This window comes from Salvelinus fontinalis, chromosome 2, assembly GCF_029448725.1.
Source record: "Salvelinus fontinalis isolate EN_2023a chromosome 2, ASM2944872v1, whole genome shotgun sequence".
NCBI lineage: Eukaryota > Metazoa > Chordata > Actinopteri > Salmoniformes > Salmonidae > Salvelinus > Salvelinus fontinalis.
Genome location: NC_074666.1, coordinates 54,117,400 through 54,134,268, shown reverse-complemented (window position 1 = coordinate 54,134,268; position 16,869 = coordinate 54,117,400). Strand labels below are relative to the sequence as shown.

At 44.3% G+C, this 16,869-nt stretch overlaps 1 protein-coding gene across 3 annotated transcripts in view; it reads left to right on the top strand.

The window, feature by feature from the left end:
* The window catches only part of LOC129821171 (protein Shroom1-like), a 38,891-nt gene extending 22,362 nt beyond the window's left edge, over positions 1-16,529 (top strand). Inside the window, exons 1-8 of one of the 3 annotated variants that reach the window (XM_055878529.1) lie at positions 316-592; positions 3,948-6,736; positions 6,906-6,958; positions 10,712-11,335; positions 11,480-12,067; positions 12,334-12,439; positions 12,729-13,001; positions 13,794-16,529. In XM_055878529.1, coding sequence (XP_055734504.1) covers positions 4,091-6,736; positions 6,906-6,958; positions 10,712-11,335; positions 11,480-12,067; positions 12,334-12,439; positions 12,729-13,001; positions 13,794-14,126 — 4,623 coding nt within the window. In that variant the 5' untranslated portion in view covers positions 316-592; positions 3,948-4,090 and the 3' untranslated portion in view covers positions 14,127-16,529. Of the gene's footprint in view, positions 1-315; positions 593-3,947; positions 6,737-6,905; positions 6,959-10,711; positions 11,336-11,479; positions 12,068-12,333; positions 12,440-12,728; positions 13,002-13,793 lie in introns of those variants that run through there. The other 2 variants (XM_055878537.1, XM_055878520.1) reach the window with 2 other exon arrangements.
* Positions 16,530-16,869: the final 340 nt, after the last annotated feature.

Sequence of the window (16,869 nt, the reverse complement as noted above, 5' to 3'; positions counted from 1 at the left end):
TGAAACAAGTGAGACACAACTACCTTCTTGGCCCAAGGTTTTGGAAATGAAGACCAATGTTTGGGTAGTTGGGGCCTGCAGTAGAGGGGCGAGGAGGGAAAAGGTGGGGTCCCTGGCTTGTCCGTCTTTGTGAGTGTTTAGGGTTGAGAGCAGCACCCACCCCTGCTGCTTGGCTGCTCTCCATGTGCCGAGGACCCTGGGAATGAATGGTGCCCGGGCACTGTCTTTCTTTGAAGCCAGCCAGGAATGCGAGGCCCTTTTTTTTCCTTCTCTTTTTTTTTACGGCACTAACTATCTGCGGTGCTCATTGTTCATCAGCTAGGAGGACGGACGTCACAGGCATGCAATAGCCGCCTCTCGTCTTGGTCTTGGGGGAGAAGGACTCACTGGAACTTTAGATTTCCTCCTGGTAACTTGTTTTGGTCCTTCTTTCACCAATAGATTCACCAGTAGATTACTACTAAAGCTATCTGAATTGTATCTAAAAGTCAAGTGCTAACTTAGAAATAGTTAGTTGTTTTTTTCTTCTTCATTATTTCATGTGGAATCAAAACTGTGAGCTCTCATACCAACAACTTTGTCAAAGGATTTGGTAAGTTGCTGCTTACAAGTTTCCTTGTGGTACTCTTAAAAATGTATTGATTTGACTTTAATAGTAGCCTATGTGATGGTTTATCCAGCCAACCAGTTCAGTTTTCTGGTGTAGTTTGCTGTAGTAATGGTGTGAGTGTATTTGTCTGGCATTTTCTCTCTCTGTTCTCTCTGTACATGTTGCCACTAACTGGCCTCCCCATCACTTCCAAATGAGCGCTCCCCTGTAGTTCCCCTGTTAGTGTGCTCTAGCTAGCAGTTCAATGATAGAAGCCTGGCAGCCGCTGCACATGGAGAATCAGGTGTACCTCTACAACACATGAAAACAAACCATCACTAACTAGACACTAACTTAACATCACTAACTAGACCTGGGACGTCAGTGTGCATGGTAGCTGGAGGTTTTCATATTTTAATCAGCTACAAACCAGGGGACAAGGGGGAGAACTATAACACTTGGTTGTTGAAGGTCTCAGAATGGTCACTGTAGTTTCTGGTACAATGTGGCTTGGAACAGAGCTACCTCAGCCATCTTAAATGGTTGGTATTTGACCAATTTGTTTGTGTATGTCTGTGTTGGCCCGTGAGAGAGTGAAACCTGTTCGGCATCGAGGACTGTGGAGCTCATTGGCTTGTCTTTGTGTTGGCTACACTGATCTGTGTGTATGCGTGACAGGTATGCACCTCCTGGAGGAAAATTAATCACCAGAGGCCTGCGTTCAGCTTTCTTCTTAAAATCTACTATCACCCACCATTACAGCTTCCTGTTGGTGGACTTTGTATCAGTATTTTGATGTTGGGTAAAACTGTATTGTAAACACCAATTTTGTCAGAAAGACAAGTTTTACTGTACTAAACCTAGATAAATCAGACTCCCTCTTCCGTTACAGACAAGGTCAGCATGAAATGATTAATTCAAGTCGTTATTGAAGATGACGATTCAAAGTTCTTTGGAACTCATTACTTCCGGCTACTACAAAATGGGGGGGAAAAGCCCTTTGTTTTAACACTGAGATATTGAACCATGACATATAAACCACAATATTTACCCTTTTAAATCTTTTCTTTAACAAACACCCAACATATGATATAACGTTGGATTAAGATGGCGCCGGATGAAATGGCAGACGTTTTATGGGCGCCTAACCAATTGTGGTGTTTGGTGTTTAAAACCCTAGATTAGACCTAAATGAAACATACTATTTGCCAAGTTATTCAAACACGTTCAGAGTGTGTGCTTGGTTGGTTTCCTGATGAGTTAAGCCAACACACAGTGCTACATGCAGTGTTCCAGTGGTGGATAATCCCTAAAAAAAAGTTATCACATGACTAATCCTCAAATATGTCTACAAAATGTATATGGAATTCCGGGCATTTTTGGAGAGGTGCAACGTGCACCTCAAGGTTCTAATTAAGGGGTCTGGTTCCACAGGCACCTCTAACAGGTGTCCCATGCTGTATGTAAGCTTTCCATTAAACTTCATACATGTTGTTCCAAATGTTGTATTGGATACTTTTTACACATTTTACACAATTATATTTGAAATACATTTTGTTTTCCTGTGAAGAACATTTGCTTTAGGAAAAAATATGCAGTCAATATCTTTGCATTGCAAAAAAGCAGTAGAACTGTTCTTTTGTTAGCCTCTTGTGCTTAATTGCTGATATTTAAATTCCCAGCCCTCCATTTCCGTGATTAGCCAAGAAAAGGCCTATTCTCCTCTGAGGCTGAGCCCTCCTAACTCAGGCCTTAGTGCCATTAGAGACCTTAATAGTTGAAGTCATGGACAATTCTACAGTAACAGAATTGCGTTAAGACTCCGCTTTTTCACTTAAATTGTATGCCGAATTAAGAGTCAAAGACGTCTGCAGATAGAATGGGGTGTCAGCTATAACATGACACCTTGCATTTGAATGTATACCGAACCAAAAAATAAACGCAACATGTAAAGTGGTCCCATGTTTCATAAGCTGAAATTAACGATCCCAGAAATGTTCCATACGCACAAAAAGCTTATTTCTCTCAAGTTTTGTGCACTATGCCAGTGGAAGGGAGAAATGTAGCATGTGACCCAACTGTGGTTTGTAACTACTATGATTTCCCATTGTAGCCAATTAAGTTGCAGAAATTCTCTGACTGATTTTTCTGAAATTCTGTCACCGGTTTGGTAACATCATTTAGAGTTTGAATCATTTAATAATTCCTAAACAAAATTGATATTAGTAAAAACACTAACTAATTGGTAGGTCTACCTTTACTTGTTACTTCTGTGAACTTTCATTATCCTCCCTCCTCATGAGGGAGATATCTTTAAGACATTTTCTAATTTATGTGGGTTTTTGGTAACAGTATTTCAAGTCAATGTTTCTTAAACTTACAGAATGCAGAAAAAAAATATCCTAAACTAAATATAAGTGTTGATATTAGTTGTCAGGGGTCTTTCTAAATCATTATTGTGTTTTCATGTACTGTAATACCTTTTTTTAAGACTTTTTCTGGTAAATGTTTTATAAGACAGATTTTATATCTGTCTGACAATAAATCAAAGCCTTTGCTTATTACATTTTTAGGATGGAAAACGATTAAAAAATGTATATATGCCTTAATTTATCAAACACATGGACTCATAACTTTCATTTGACACCCAATTTGACACCCAATTTGACACCCAATTTGATAACCAATGCTCCTATGAACTTCACATTTTGGTGCTCATGGGTCCTTTTACATGGAAATGCCCTCCTCCTGACAGTGGCCCAGTGGGCACGTCTTTCTCGTGAGAAATTCCAGATCAATGGAGTGAACGGTGAAATCACATTTATATTTATATTATTACAGATAACCCACCCCCCCACCCCCCAGTGCTACGGTGTACATTACCACTTGGAAAGGACACATTTTTGTCAGGGGTGGAACTTAGATTTCCACCTCTCACTAACAAGAGAGGTCATGCAGCATTGCAGATGTCAGAAATTCCAAAAATCGATTTAGCTGAGAAATAGTTGTTAGAATTCTCTGAGAATTTCTTAATTGTATTTAGCTGAAAGGTTCCGTGGCTGTACCTTTGATCTAGTAGGTCGATGTTGAGTGTTGTTGTCCAAGTAGACATGCCAGGATGACAATCTAACCCAAACATAGTATTAATAGTCAACGCAGTCAGTTATACTCGCTGAGAAAGCAGCACGTGGTGCATGCTCCATTTCCTATAAGTTTTCATTGGCAGGAAAAAGCTACAGCTTATTTAGGTTGGATTTTTGACTCCCAGCTCTAGGAGGAGGAAATGGAGCATGATACATGACATTTTATCTCCATTAAGATAACCAATGTGTTTGTTTTTTTTTCTTGTTATTTTTAGGAGTTATTGAAAAAGCAGACTACTGAAGAAGTGTAGAAAAGGCGGCAGAAAATGACCTGAATTCTCAGAAGTGAAAAATTAAGCTAAATGTGTCCGTATCACTCCCATTTCACCTGGGTCCACGCTTCAGTTTCCAATGCCAAATGGATTCCTATAATTTCCACTTTGAGAGAATGAGCAACCTGGACCTGCACCCTCTGAGCCTACCATTGAGTCGGCTCTCCCCAGCCAAGTCCACCAGCAGCATCGACCAGATCACCCACCATCACGGCAAGGGCGACTCGGCCTACAGCTCCTTCTCTGGGGGCTCCAGTGCCCCAGAATATCCGTCCCCCCTCCTTTCAGACGACCTCCACCACCACAGCCTGCACTACACAGACCTGAAGTATGTGAAGGCCATCTACCACCCCAACGTCCTCGACTCTGACGCCAAGAGCATGGATCAGCTCTACCGCTCGGTGGAGGCCATCTCAAACCAGTACCGCCACAACGATGGCTGCCCGAGTGCTTCACAGTATTGTAATCAGAATCAGGAAACGCTACCGCCCCCTCCTCCCCTGCCGCCTCCACCCCCCGCCCGCCTGGACAGCTTCATAGCCACCAGGAACTTGGAGAACTGCAGGGCACAGCACGGCCCCGAAGGCCAGCTGGCAGACAGGCCACCTCCACGGCACCAGACAAATAATTCTGATGCTGCCTGTCTCAAGCCTGACCTGGTCTATGGCCGCCGGGCCTCACAGCCCTATCACAGGGACCCAGTCGACCCTGACCACACAGTTAATAACACTGAGCAACAAAAGTCAGCAAACATCTTAAGCGGATCACCCCCTCGCACGAGTCAGCCTGAGCACCCCAAACAGCAGTCCGGTAGCGGCGATGGCGGGCACTTGGTGGGTCAGCGCAAGAGGGCGCAATTGGCCCACGGCTCCCTCATGCCGAAGCAGCAGCAGTCCGCCAGTCCCTGGCATGTGGCACAGAACATGGTCAACAGCAGCATCCAGCACAAGGGCCAGTTCTACTTCGTTACAGGTGTTTGTAAGTCCAGTCTGAAGCATGGCTCTCTGTGTGTGCCAGACGTGGGCAGTGAGAGCCCTGTGCCAGCGCCTGTGGAGACCCACAGGCTGGTGGAGATGGAGAGTTCACACAACACCATGGACAACATGTTCAGGAACACCCAACAGATGCACCACAGCACCCATGACACCGCAACAACCAACGACAGGGAGTTTTACACCAAGAGTCAAGATGAGGAGAAACTGATTCAGAGTAGAATTTCAAACGACCCCTCTCACATTTCAAACCAGGGCTCGCGCAGCTTTGATGCCTTAGAGAAAAGTCACAAGGTACAGAGCAGAGTGATCGGCAGGCATCACAGCCCCAACCACCACATCTTCTACTGTGGCCCAGAGGAGAACTGTTCTCTATTATCAAACTTCCACAACCTGGTAGTCCCTCCTCCAATCAGCATGGAGCCGGCCAACCACCACAAGAGAGACAAACAGGTCAAGAGAGGGAGGAGGCAGCCATTAGGAGACATTGCCAGCGAAAAGATCAACAAGGAAACCACCCCGCTTCTGTACCACCTCACTGGAGCCAACAGGGCGGCGCTGAGTTTGCACAAGCCCAAAAAGGACATTGAGGTCAGTGTGAAAGGTAAAGATGCAGGCCTGAACACAACCCCCATTAGCTGTAGTGATATGACACCACAGGGTGAAACATCCAAGGAAGAGAGAGTGGAGGCTACCTCCCACCCCTGCAACACCCTGGATGACTCCTTCAAGAAGTACTACAAGGAGAAACTGAAGGACGCCCAGTCTAAGGTGCTCAGGGAGACCTCCTTTAAGAGGAGGGACCTGCAGCTGTCCTGGCCCCACAGAGTGAGGCAGAGGCCTGAACTCAGGCCCACAGTACTTCACACTGTCTCCTCTTCACGGGACTCTGAGACCTCAACAGACACACTCACCCCCTCCCCAACACATTCTGAGGGGACAGATGAGGAGAACATAAAGGAAACGGTGGAGGTTGAGAAAGTGAAAGAGAGCGTGGTGGTGAAGGGCAGTGAAAAGGAAAACGGGAGACCAGCGAATGTTGCCCAGCCGCAGGTGGCTCGAATCAGGGGAAGGAAGCGCCTGACTCCAGAGCAGAAGAAGCTGTGCTATTCCGAGCCGGAGAATCTGAACCAGTTGGGTGACACACCCTCCCACCACGCAGCCTGCCGTTCCCTGGGCAACGAAAGTGAAGGAGGCCTGCTAGTGCTCTCAAGCGAGGAGGGGGAGCAGGGAGAACAGGGCCTGGTGGCAGCAAGGAGAAAGATGTTTGAAACCAGAGGCAGGGCCATGTCTGCCTCCAGCCTCTCCAAGACATCCCTGAAGCACCTCCAGCACAATGCCCTGGTCGCCTACATGGAGCGCAAAACGGGACACAAGGTGGCTGAGTCCCAGCAGCCCACCCCTCAAGCCTCTCAAGTCCCCAGCCAGAGGCACTCCACGGCTGGGAAGCCTTCTGACTGGGATCCCAGGCCTCAGTCTGGGAATAAAGAAGGCCCCAAGAAGAAGCTGCACAGGCCCCACTCGGCTGGCCGCATCCTGGACTCAACCTCCAGCTCGATAAGGTACTCACAGTTCAGCTCCAGCTCCACCCAGGCCCGAGGTTATTCCCAACAGGCCAGCTGGAGAGAGTCACCCAGCCCCTCTCAGGGGAAGTCTGCCTCTGTGGAAAGTCTTCTGGACCAGCCTGAACCACCTGAGTTCTTCAGAAATCGTTCCACCTCAACGCCCCACGCATTTCAGGTAAGCCTCATCATCATCATCAGAACACGAGCCTCACTCACCAGGCTTTAATGGTATTTGTAGAATTTCATAGAATTTTATGGAGGCCCATGTCACTTTTCTGAATGTACCACAATAAATGTTCAAAGGGTGTTATTAATGTTGATTATTGGTATGTGTTTGGCTACAGGGTCACAACTACATGAATGATCCCTCACCAGTTAATATTATGGACACTTCCAGGTATGTTGCCCTCACTCGTTTATTGGGAAAGTGGGAATATCTGTGCCTGTAATATTTACTGTAAATCATGTGTGTTGTGCACGGATGCTTGCTCAAACTTGATTTACTGCGGCATTGAAAGGGAAAACACATACAGAGCCTTCAGAAAGTATTCACACCCCTTGACCTTTTCCACATTTTGTTGTTACAGCCTGAATTGAAAATTGATTCAATTGAGATAGTGTTTCACTGGCCTACGCACAATACCCCATAATGTCTAAGTGGAATTGTTTTTAGAAATGTTTACAAATTAATTAAAAATGAAAAGCTGAAATGTCTTGAGTCAATAAGTATTCAACCCCTTTGTTATGGCAAGCCTAAATACAATGTGGACACCCCTTAAAATGAGTGGATTCAGCTTTTTCAGCCACACCCGCAATCTCCATAGATAAACATTGGCAGTAGAATGGCCCATACTGAAGAGCTCAGTGACTTTCAACGTGGCACTGTCATAGGATACCACCTTTCCAACCTTTCCAAGTCAGTTTGTCAGATTTCTGACCTGCTAGAGCTGCCCCGGTCAACTGTAAGTGCTGTAAGTGGAAACGTCTAGGAGCAAGAACGGCTCAGCCGTGAAGTGTTAGGCCACAGAAGTTCACAGAACGGGAGCGCCAAGTGCTGTAGCGCATAAAAATCGTCTGTCCTCGGTTGCAACACTCACTAAAGAGTTCCAAACTGCACCTGGAAGCAACGTCAGCAGAAAAACTGTTTGTCTGGAGCTCCATGAAATTGGTTTCCATGGCCGAGCAGCCGCACACAAGCCTAAGATCACCATGTGCAATGCCAAGCGCCGGCTGGAGTGGAGTAAAGCTCGCCGCCATTGGACTTTGGAGCAGTGGAAACACGCTCTCTAGATTGATGAATCATGCTTCACCAATCTGGGTTTGGCGGATTCCAGGAGAACGCTACCTGCCCGAATGCATAGTGCCAACTGTAAAGATTGGTGATGAGGAATATTGGTCTGGGGCTGTTTTTCGTGGTTCGGGCTAGGCCCCTTAGTTCCAGTGAAGGGAAATCTTAACGCTGCGGTATACAATGACATTCTAGACGATCTGTGCTTCCAACTTTGTGGCAACATTTTGGGGGAAGGCCATTTCCTGTTTCAGCATGACAATGCCCCCGTGCTCAAAGTGAGGTCCATACAGAAATGGTTTGTCGAGATCAATGTGGAATAACTTTACTGGCCTGCACAGAGCCTTGACCTCATCCCCATCGAACACCTTTGGGATGAATTGGAACGCCGACTGCGAGCCAGGCCTAAATACCCAACATCAGTGCCCGACCTGACTAATGCTCTTGTGGCTGAATGGAAGCAAGTCCCCACAGCAATGTTCCAACATCTAGTGGAAAGCTTTCCCAGAAGAGTGGAAGATGTTATAGCCGCAAAGGGAGGACCAACTCCATATTAATGCCCATGATTTTGGAATGAGATGTCCACATACTTTTGGCCATGTAGTGTAAGTTCAAGTTATATAATAAGTTGCATGGATGACTACCTCATATCTGTACCCCACACATACAATTATCTGTAAGGTCCATCAGTTGAGCAGTGCATTTCATCCACAAATTCAACCACAAAGACCAGGGAGGTTTTCCAATGCCTCGCAAAGAAGGGCACTTTTTGGTAGATGGGTAAAAAAACAGACATTGAATATCCATTTGAGCATGGTGAAGTTATTAATTACACTTTGGATGGTGTATCAATACACCCAGCCACTACAAAGATGCAGGCGTTCTTCCTAACTCAGTTGCAGAGGATGCATCAACAACATTGTAGTTACTCCACAATACTAACCTAAGTGAAAGAGTGAAAAGAAAGCCTGTACAGATTAAAAAATATTCCGAAACATGCATCCTGTTTGCAAAAAGGCTAAAGTAGAACTGCAAAGAAATGAACTTTGTCCTAAATAGAAAGTGTTATGTTTTGGGCAAATCCAACACGTCACTAAGTACCACTCTTCATATTTTCAAGCGTGGCGGTGGCTGCATCATGTTATGGGTATGCTTGTCATTGGCAAGGACTAGGGTGTTTTTTAACATAAAAAGAAACTGAATAGAGCTAACCACAGGCAAAATCCTTGAGGAAAACCTGGTTCAGTCTGCCTTCCAAAAGACACTGGGAGACAAATTCACCTTTCAGCAGAACAATAACCTAAAACACAAGACCAAATATACACTGGATTTGCTTACAAAGACGGCATTGAATGTTCCTGAGTGGCCTAGTTAGTTTTGAAAATCTATGGCAAGATTTGAAAATTGCTGTCTAACAATGATCAACAATCAACTTAACAGAACTTGAAGAATAAAAAATAAAAAAAATGTGCAAATATTGTACAATCCAGGTGTGCAAAGGTCATAGATACTTACCCTGAAAGGCACACAGCTGTAAACTGCTGCCAAAGGTGATTCTAACATGTATTAACACAGGGGTATGAATACTTACAGTGCCTTTGGGAAAGTATTCAGACCCCTTGACTTTTTCCACATATTGTTGAGTTACAGCCTTATTCTTAAATGTATTAAATCATTTTTTCCCCCTCATCAATATACGCACAATACCCCATAATGACGAAGCAAAAACAGTTTTTTTGAAATCTTTGCAAATGTATTAATAATAAAATAATACAAATAAATATCACATTTTCCATACAGTACCAATCAAAAGTTTGGACACACCTACTCATTTCAGGGTTTTTCTTTATTTTTACTATTTTCTATATTGTAGAATAATAGTGAAGACATCACAACTATGAAATAACACACAACCAAAAAAGTGTTCAACAAATCAAAACATATTTCATATTCTTCAAAGTAGCCACCCTTTGCCTTGATGAATGCTTTGCACAATTTTTTGTTGTTGTGCCACGACACAATCCTGTCTCGGAGCTCTACGGACAATTCCTTCGACCTTATGACTTGGTTTTTGCTCTGACATGCGCTGTCAACTGTGGGACCTTATATAGACAGATGTGTGCCTTTCCAAATCATGTCCAATCAATTTAATTTACCACAGGTGGACTCCAATCAAGTTGTAGAAACATCTCAAGGATGATCAATGGAAACAGGATGCATCTGACCTTAATTTTGTGTCTTATAGCAAAGGGTCTGAATATTTATGTAAATAAGGTATTTCTGTGTTTTATTTTTAATACATTTGCAGAAGATTCTAATAACCTGTTTTTGCTTTTTCATTATGGGGTACTGTGTGTAGATTGCTGAGGATTTTTATTTAATCCATTTTAGAATATAGTTGTAACGTATCAAAATGTGGAAAAAGTCAAGTGGTCTGAATACTTTCCGAAGGCACTGTATGTAAATTAGATATTTCAGTATTTAATTTTCAATAAAAAAAAATAAAAAAATCTAAAAACATGTTTTCACTTTGTTATTATGGGGTATTGTGTGTAGATAGGTGAGGAAAAACTATTTTGAATTCAGGCTGTAACACAACATATTGTGGAATAAGTCAAGGGGTATGAATACTTTCTGAAGGCACTGTATACCATGCCAACATTCCATTCTGAGAAGTAAAAAGACATAACATCAAGATAGAAACCTACATTACAACTATATTCAGGGAGTCTTTTTCGAAACTAGTGTTTTTTAATAAGCTATGATTAGGGTAAGATAAGAACATACAATATCTGAGAGGAATCTGGCACGTCAGTCTCCAATGCATCTGAATATCATCACAATCTCTGTGTTATTTTTCAGTGCTCAGACTCAGAGACCAGTAGATGAGGAGACGGTGGTAATGAGGAGAGGTCAGGCCATGTCGGTCCCTGAGGGTCAGCGGGTCCGGGTGGTGGCCCAGCGGGGGAAGTCCATGGAGGAGCTGGGTATGTCCCAGGTCAGCCACCCCCCGGTCCTCAATAAGAGCTCTGAGCAGCTGGACCAGCTCTGCAGTAGGCAGATGGGCCCAGGACCAGGCCAGGAGAAGAGGATCGTCTCATTCTTCGGTGAGGGCCAGGAGAAAGCCCAGAGGCAGACCAAGAGGAAGCCCCTCTTCAAGCAGGAATCTGCACCACAGCTGGGCAGTGAGGAAGACAAAGAGGAGATGACTAAAAGCACCAGGGAGTCTAGTGAGTCTGTCTCCCCGGCATGGAGAGCCTCGTCTCGGATCAGGACTCGCTCAGATGGCTCCCCCAGATCATATGACTTTGGCCCCCTCGTTAAAGATGAGATTGAGACCACTGTGCTCTCCTGCGATGTCCCACTCCCACCGTCCCATAACGGTCAGGAGTCTAGTGAGAGAGCAGTCAAGTCTACCTCAACTTCTCCCTCCATACCCATCAATCCCAGGGGCGCTAGCGAGAGGGGCACTGGAGCTGGCTCCAGGTAGGTGACCATATAATGATAAAGTGACCCTCACTCCGCATTTGACATTCTCAACATTTAAATCAATGTTACTGTATAAATGGCTATTTATCACTGTTGATATTATTTGAATAATTCCATTTTCGAATGTCTTTCTCATTCCAGCAGAGTGAAGACCGCCCGTCCTTTACACCACTCTGTGGTGAGAGAGCAGTCAGTGGATGAGCCCAGTGTGAGTACCAAGTCCCCTCAGGAAGTCTCCCTGAGCTGTGGAGTCACCACAGACCCCACTCTGTGGACCATACCACCTGAACCAGGGAGAAAAGACAAGGGTGAGGACCCAGCACTTTCTGATAATCTGGCCGAGGGAGAAACTCCAAATCTAGCCCCTGCTCCGGCAGCTTTCGAGCCCCTTACAATTTCCTCCACCACACCAGTCCCTGACACTGACACTTCCCAGAGTGGGGAGGGCGAGCAACCAGAGGAAGAAAAGGAAACCGATGCGGTGGAGGGGGAGGGGGAGGGGGAGACCCCAGCAGGCGAGACAGAGAGCCCAGAAAAGACACCAACCACAAAGTGGGAGGAGCTGGTGGAGGAGGTGGTCACAGCGGACCAATCGCTGGCTCGGGTGCTGCACCCGTTGACCAATCGTAAGACGGCGCTGATGCTAATGGAGCATCTACTGCCGGAGGACACTCTGCTGATGGAGGAGCACTACAAGAAGAAGCAGGAGCAGAGAGACGCTGCAGACAGGTGACTAACTCATTATTAGACACATTATACTGTACCGGTTCAGGTGTCTGATGGCCATACCCTCAATCAGCAGGCGCCATGTTACCTGCTGGTAGGTCAGCGCGCCTAGATATCTGCTTCCGAATTGCAGTTAGATTGAGAGACACGTGTAAAAGACCATCTCATGGCTAAAGACCGATGATCATCTTTCCAAGGTCAATCTCATCCATATGCATCACTCTCATCCGTATCATGCGTGTGTCTTTTTCCGCTCTCTCCTCCTGAAGCTCTGAAACGGTGGATGACACTGAAGCACGTCCCACATCTCCTGATGCTGATCAAATCCAACCCCAACCAGAGCCACTGAGCAAGGCGGATGTCACGGAGAAGAAGGTCATTATTGCTTTTCAGCTCTGCATTATGTTTTTTTGGTTGTAATAGAAGTGGATTTACTTTATCTCTGCCAGTTGATGATGTCATCTCAATATCAACTGGATGCAGTTTAACTAAGTAGGTTTGGCATCACCTGATGAAGTCTGCCCTGATTATTGAGATGCCAGATAAACTGTCAGACTCTTGTCTTATCTCCTGTTTGTTTTGAGCTGACCATAAAGAGCCCAAAAGCACAAGGTCATGTATAATGTTCTCTCTCAAACTCCCCAATTCCCTCCCCTTCCTACAGAGGCTGCTGGTGGCGTGTATTGAGGAGCGCCTGCGGGCCCTGGAGGAGCCCTGTGGTGCCCTGCAGGTGGAGGTGCGTGAGAATGGGGTGCGGGGCGAGGCCGTGGAGGCCCTGGTTCGGGAGCGATGTACGCCCGTGGAGCTGGAGCGCTACGGCCTGTTCATCGGAGACCTGGAGCGCGTGGTCAGCCTGCTGCTGTGTCTGTCCTCTCGGCTGGCCCGCGTGCAGAACGCCCTGAGTACCGTGGACGAGCACACAGACGAAGAGGAGAAGGTGAGAGAGACTGAAACTGTAGTGATGCGATCATGCTTTCAACCACTCATAGGCCTGATGTTTACTTGGGATCAAACATGCAACGTGCGAACATGCTGGTTGAAAAAAAACACCTTATCTGAGCAATTGTGAGAAATGAAGAGGGATTGTTGATGTTGTCTATTTGATTGATTGCCTTTGTTAGGTTTGGTAATGAACATGTTGACAGTGTTTCTCAGCTGGATATGTACTTTTCAGTCAATTCCTAATAAGATGTTATGATTAGACTGCAGCGTATATCACCTGATGTCATGTGATTCCCCTCTGATTATCTCCACAGTAGTTTCTTGCTAAATGTTCTAGTTTTGTGTGCTTCAAATTTGCTTAATTAAGTGCCCATGCTAAATTCTGATGTTTTATTGTTTCCCTGGATCTTCATATTCTATTCAATGGGCTCATAGTTTAAATATTTCTATACATTTCACATTGACTGCTCTTTGTATTGAGCGTGTTTTAGTGGCTTGTGTTTTCAGCCTCTATCAGCAGTGCTGGTATTTACAATGAGTCACCGAAACTCCAAACCAGTTTCGATGCAAATTTCAATCTGTCCTGCCCTCTGTTGACAAAAATAAATACTGCATCACTTTACTGTGAAACTGCAACATGAGCTTACTTGACTGGCAGTTTTTCCATAACAGCTGACCCCAAAATGCCTTTCCATAAACACTACTAGTACACATTGGATAATGATGAAACGTAATTGATGAAACGTCGTAATTCATTGAATCCCAACCTTTTTTAATCCCTTGGCAGGATTCTCTGGACAACCGTCACCGTCTGCTGTGCAAGCAGTGGGAGGACGCCAAAGACCTGAAGGACAACCTGGACAGACGGGAGAGGATGGTGTCTAACTTCCTGTCTCGCTGCCTGACGGCCGAGCACCTACAGGACTACCAGCACTTCGTCCAGACCAAGGCCTCGCTCCTCATCAGGATGAAGGACCTGGACGAGAGGCAGCGACTGGGGGAAGAGCAGCTGGAGTCCCTGCTCAACACCCTTCCTACCTGGGGACTACCATCAGGCCCCCATCCTAGTCTTTCATCTCCCCCAGCTGGCCATCAACTCTCTGGGCTTATAGAGCCCTGAATCGCCTCTGCTTCATCCATCCTGGGCTGTCACCAGCCAGCAAAATTACATGGATGTCTGTACAAAAAAAAAGGAGTCCCTCAGACTCCATCTGTCCATATGTATGTATAAGGAATATCTGTGTGCCTTTAGAGGGGTGTAGAAGTTAGGACTACAGTGTGGAATGTTCAGTATATCTATTATCACTATAATTTTATGTCCTTTTCACCTCCGCCTGTGGCTTTGAAAAACAATATAAGCTTTAAGATTGTATTCTGGCCTGGAAGTAGTCTTGCTGATCAATCATACTGTACTGTATGTGTCTGTCTGAAGCCTGGTGAGTGAGGATAGCCTGATAAGGTTGCTAAAATACTGTATATCTCAGTCAAAGTAGGTGGTAGATTTAATCTCCTTATGTTTTTTTGTTTTTTATGCATTTAAAATGAAGGCACTATAGATGAAAACCAAAAAGGTGAATGAAAAAAGCACTTTGATATGTAACTGCACATTTCTGTTTTCTTTTGAAAACACTAAGTTCAAAAGCTAAGCCTTACTCCATCCAATGTTGTTTTTTCAACTGATTTATATAGGAAGTTTAGGAAGTTGGTGGCACCTTAATTTGGGAGAACAGGCGCGTGGTAATGGTTGGAGTGGTTTCCATGTGTTTGATGCCATTCCATTCGCTCCATTTCAGCCATTATTATGAGCCGTCTTCCCCTCAGCAGCCTCCACTGGTGGTATGTATGACATTCAACGATGCCAATTATGTACAATATAAACCACTGCAATTTAGGCTACAGATGTGATGTCTTATGGTTTCATGCTGACAAAGTTCCACCAAAGAGGTGAACCTCTTAAAAAGATATGAAGCATTTCCATTCCAGATGAAAAAAATTGAAATATCCTTTGTATCTGACAAACTACGCTTACTTGAAATGATTTTTTTTTTTTAAGTAATGTTCAAGAACTTAACTCTTTCCTTTACCTCCTTCCACTAGACTTTTTATTATGCTCTCTCACAGTACTCTGGAAGCAGTGAATCTATTCTCGCTCTAGTAATAGTTTTAATGGAATCCTTGTGGTGGCCTTCAATGTCAACATTCCCCAGGAAAAGCCTTCTTGAGGCATGCCTATTTATTTGTTTTGACTTATGTGGAAATGCACAACCACAAATCTTCATTTTCGACCTTTTTGTAATGCATAATAATGTTTGCTTTGTGTTCTTTGGTCCTTGTGTGATGCTGATTTCTGTTTTGCTATGATCAATATTGTTTGAACATTTGACCAAGTGAAAGCACAGAGTTGTTATGGTCCTGTGCTAAATGATGATCCAGCAGAGCTTACTTACATCACTGCTTCCCTCTGATTGATACTGTATGTGTTCATTGTGAGGGGATTAGGGTGAGAGAAACCGTTTCCTGTTTAATTAACAGTACCGTGTGTTTGCTTTGTGTTCTTTGGTCCTTGTTTGTTTTCCCAATCCTATTAATTCAAGGATGAATATTTTATTATTGCTCTCATACATGTGCTCATGTACTGTATAACGTTCACCCATGTGTGGATCTTCTGTTTGAGGACTTCCTCAGGCGTTGACGGTTGCAGAACTGAAAGGAAAAAAAATTCAATGTACTGTTCATCGGCAGAATGGATTATTTTGTGAAATAATTAAGAGAGAACACAAGCAATATACATTTCCACAAAATATTCTAATGTACACTGCTCAGCTCTCTCACTCTACACATTTCTCTGGAGATTTACGGCGATGTCCATTTCAGTTTGCTAAACAAATGTGTGTTTGTTTTGGCCTTTGTATAGAGGACAGCCACAAAGGTTAAGTGGGACTCTGCCTCAGAGCCTCATTGTTTATATGGCCTGAAGGAATTCCTGAGACATGCGAAAGATCTGTCCCTGGAAACCGAGGCAGCGTCCCACCAACAGAAAGGACATTCTTGCTTTCAACAGACCCATGCTATTTCCTGTTATGTATATAAACATGTATTATTGTTAGTAACTTATCACTTATTTTTACCCATTTGTCAAAAAGTGTTTTGTTAATAAATATCCCACAACAGGACTGATGTTTTGAAACAGGTATTGTTTGTTTAGGGGGGGTAGGGTGTTGCAATCCGGAAAGAGATCCAATTAGAAAGAATAATCACAATGAATGACACGTTTATTGGTTTTCAATCAATCCCAGTCTTGGGATGACAGTATGAGCCTTTGTATTTCCTCTGGCTGTCTTCATTGTGTCTGACTCACAGTCACCTCCCTGTGTTGTGTTTTGTTTGCCTTGTGGAACGTTTTCTTAATTTGTTGCTTGTAATGTTCATGACATTTGTTATATTGTGAACAAATGAAACATTCTCCTTCCACCAAACCGTTCGCTATCTCTGAATAAAAATGGCCTGAGGTACATCTAACTAATTTTATGCTTCTTGAAACCTCTTGTGAAACAACAGATTCATAATGTTGACAGCTGTTAATGTCTTCACTAATATGGTATGTGTTATACGGAGAGGCTGATGAGCTCTAATCCAGTGGGATTGGATCGGCTTGTTGAAGGGAGGCATCTCCCCATGTCCTCTGGCCTCGTTAGCAGCTCTGATGGAATGCTGCCCAGTTTGTTTGTGAACAACAACAAACGCCTATTATGAGGCATTGAATGTTTGAGAAAAAAACAGGATTTTTTTTGCCACATCCCTCCAGAAACCTAGAGAGAGATGCCAGAATACAGCATTAACTAACTTCCAATAGCAAAGTACCT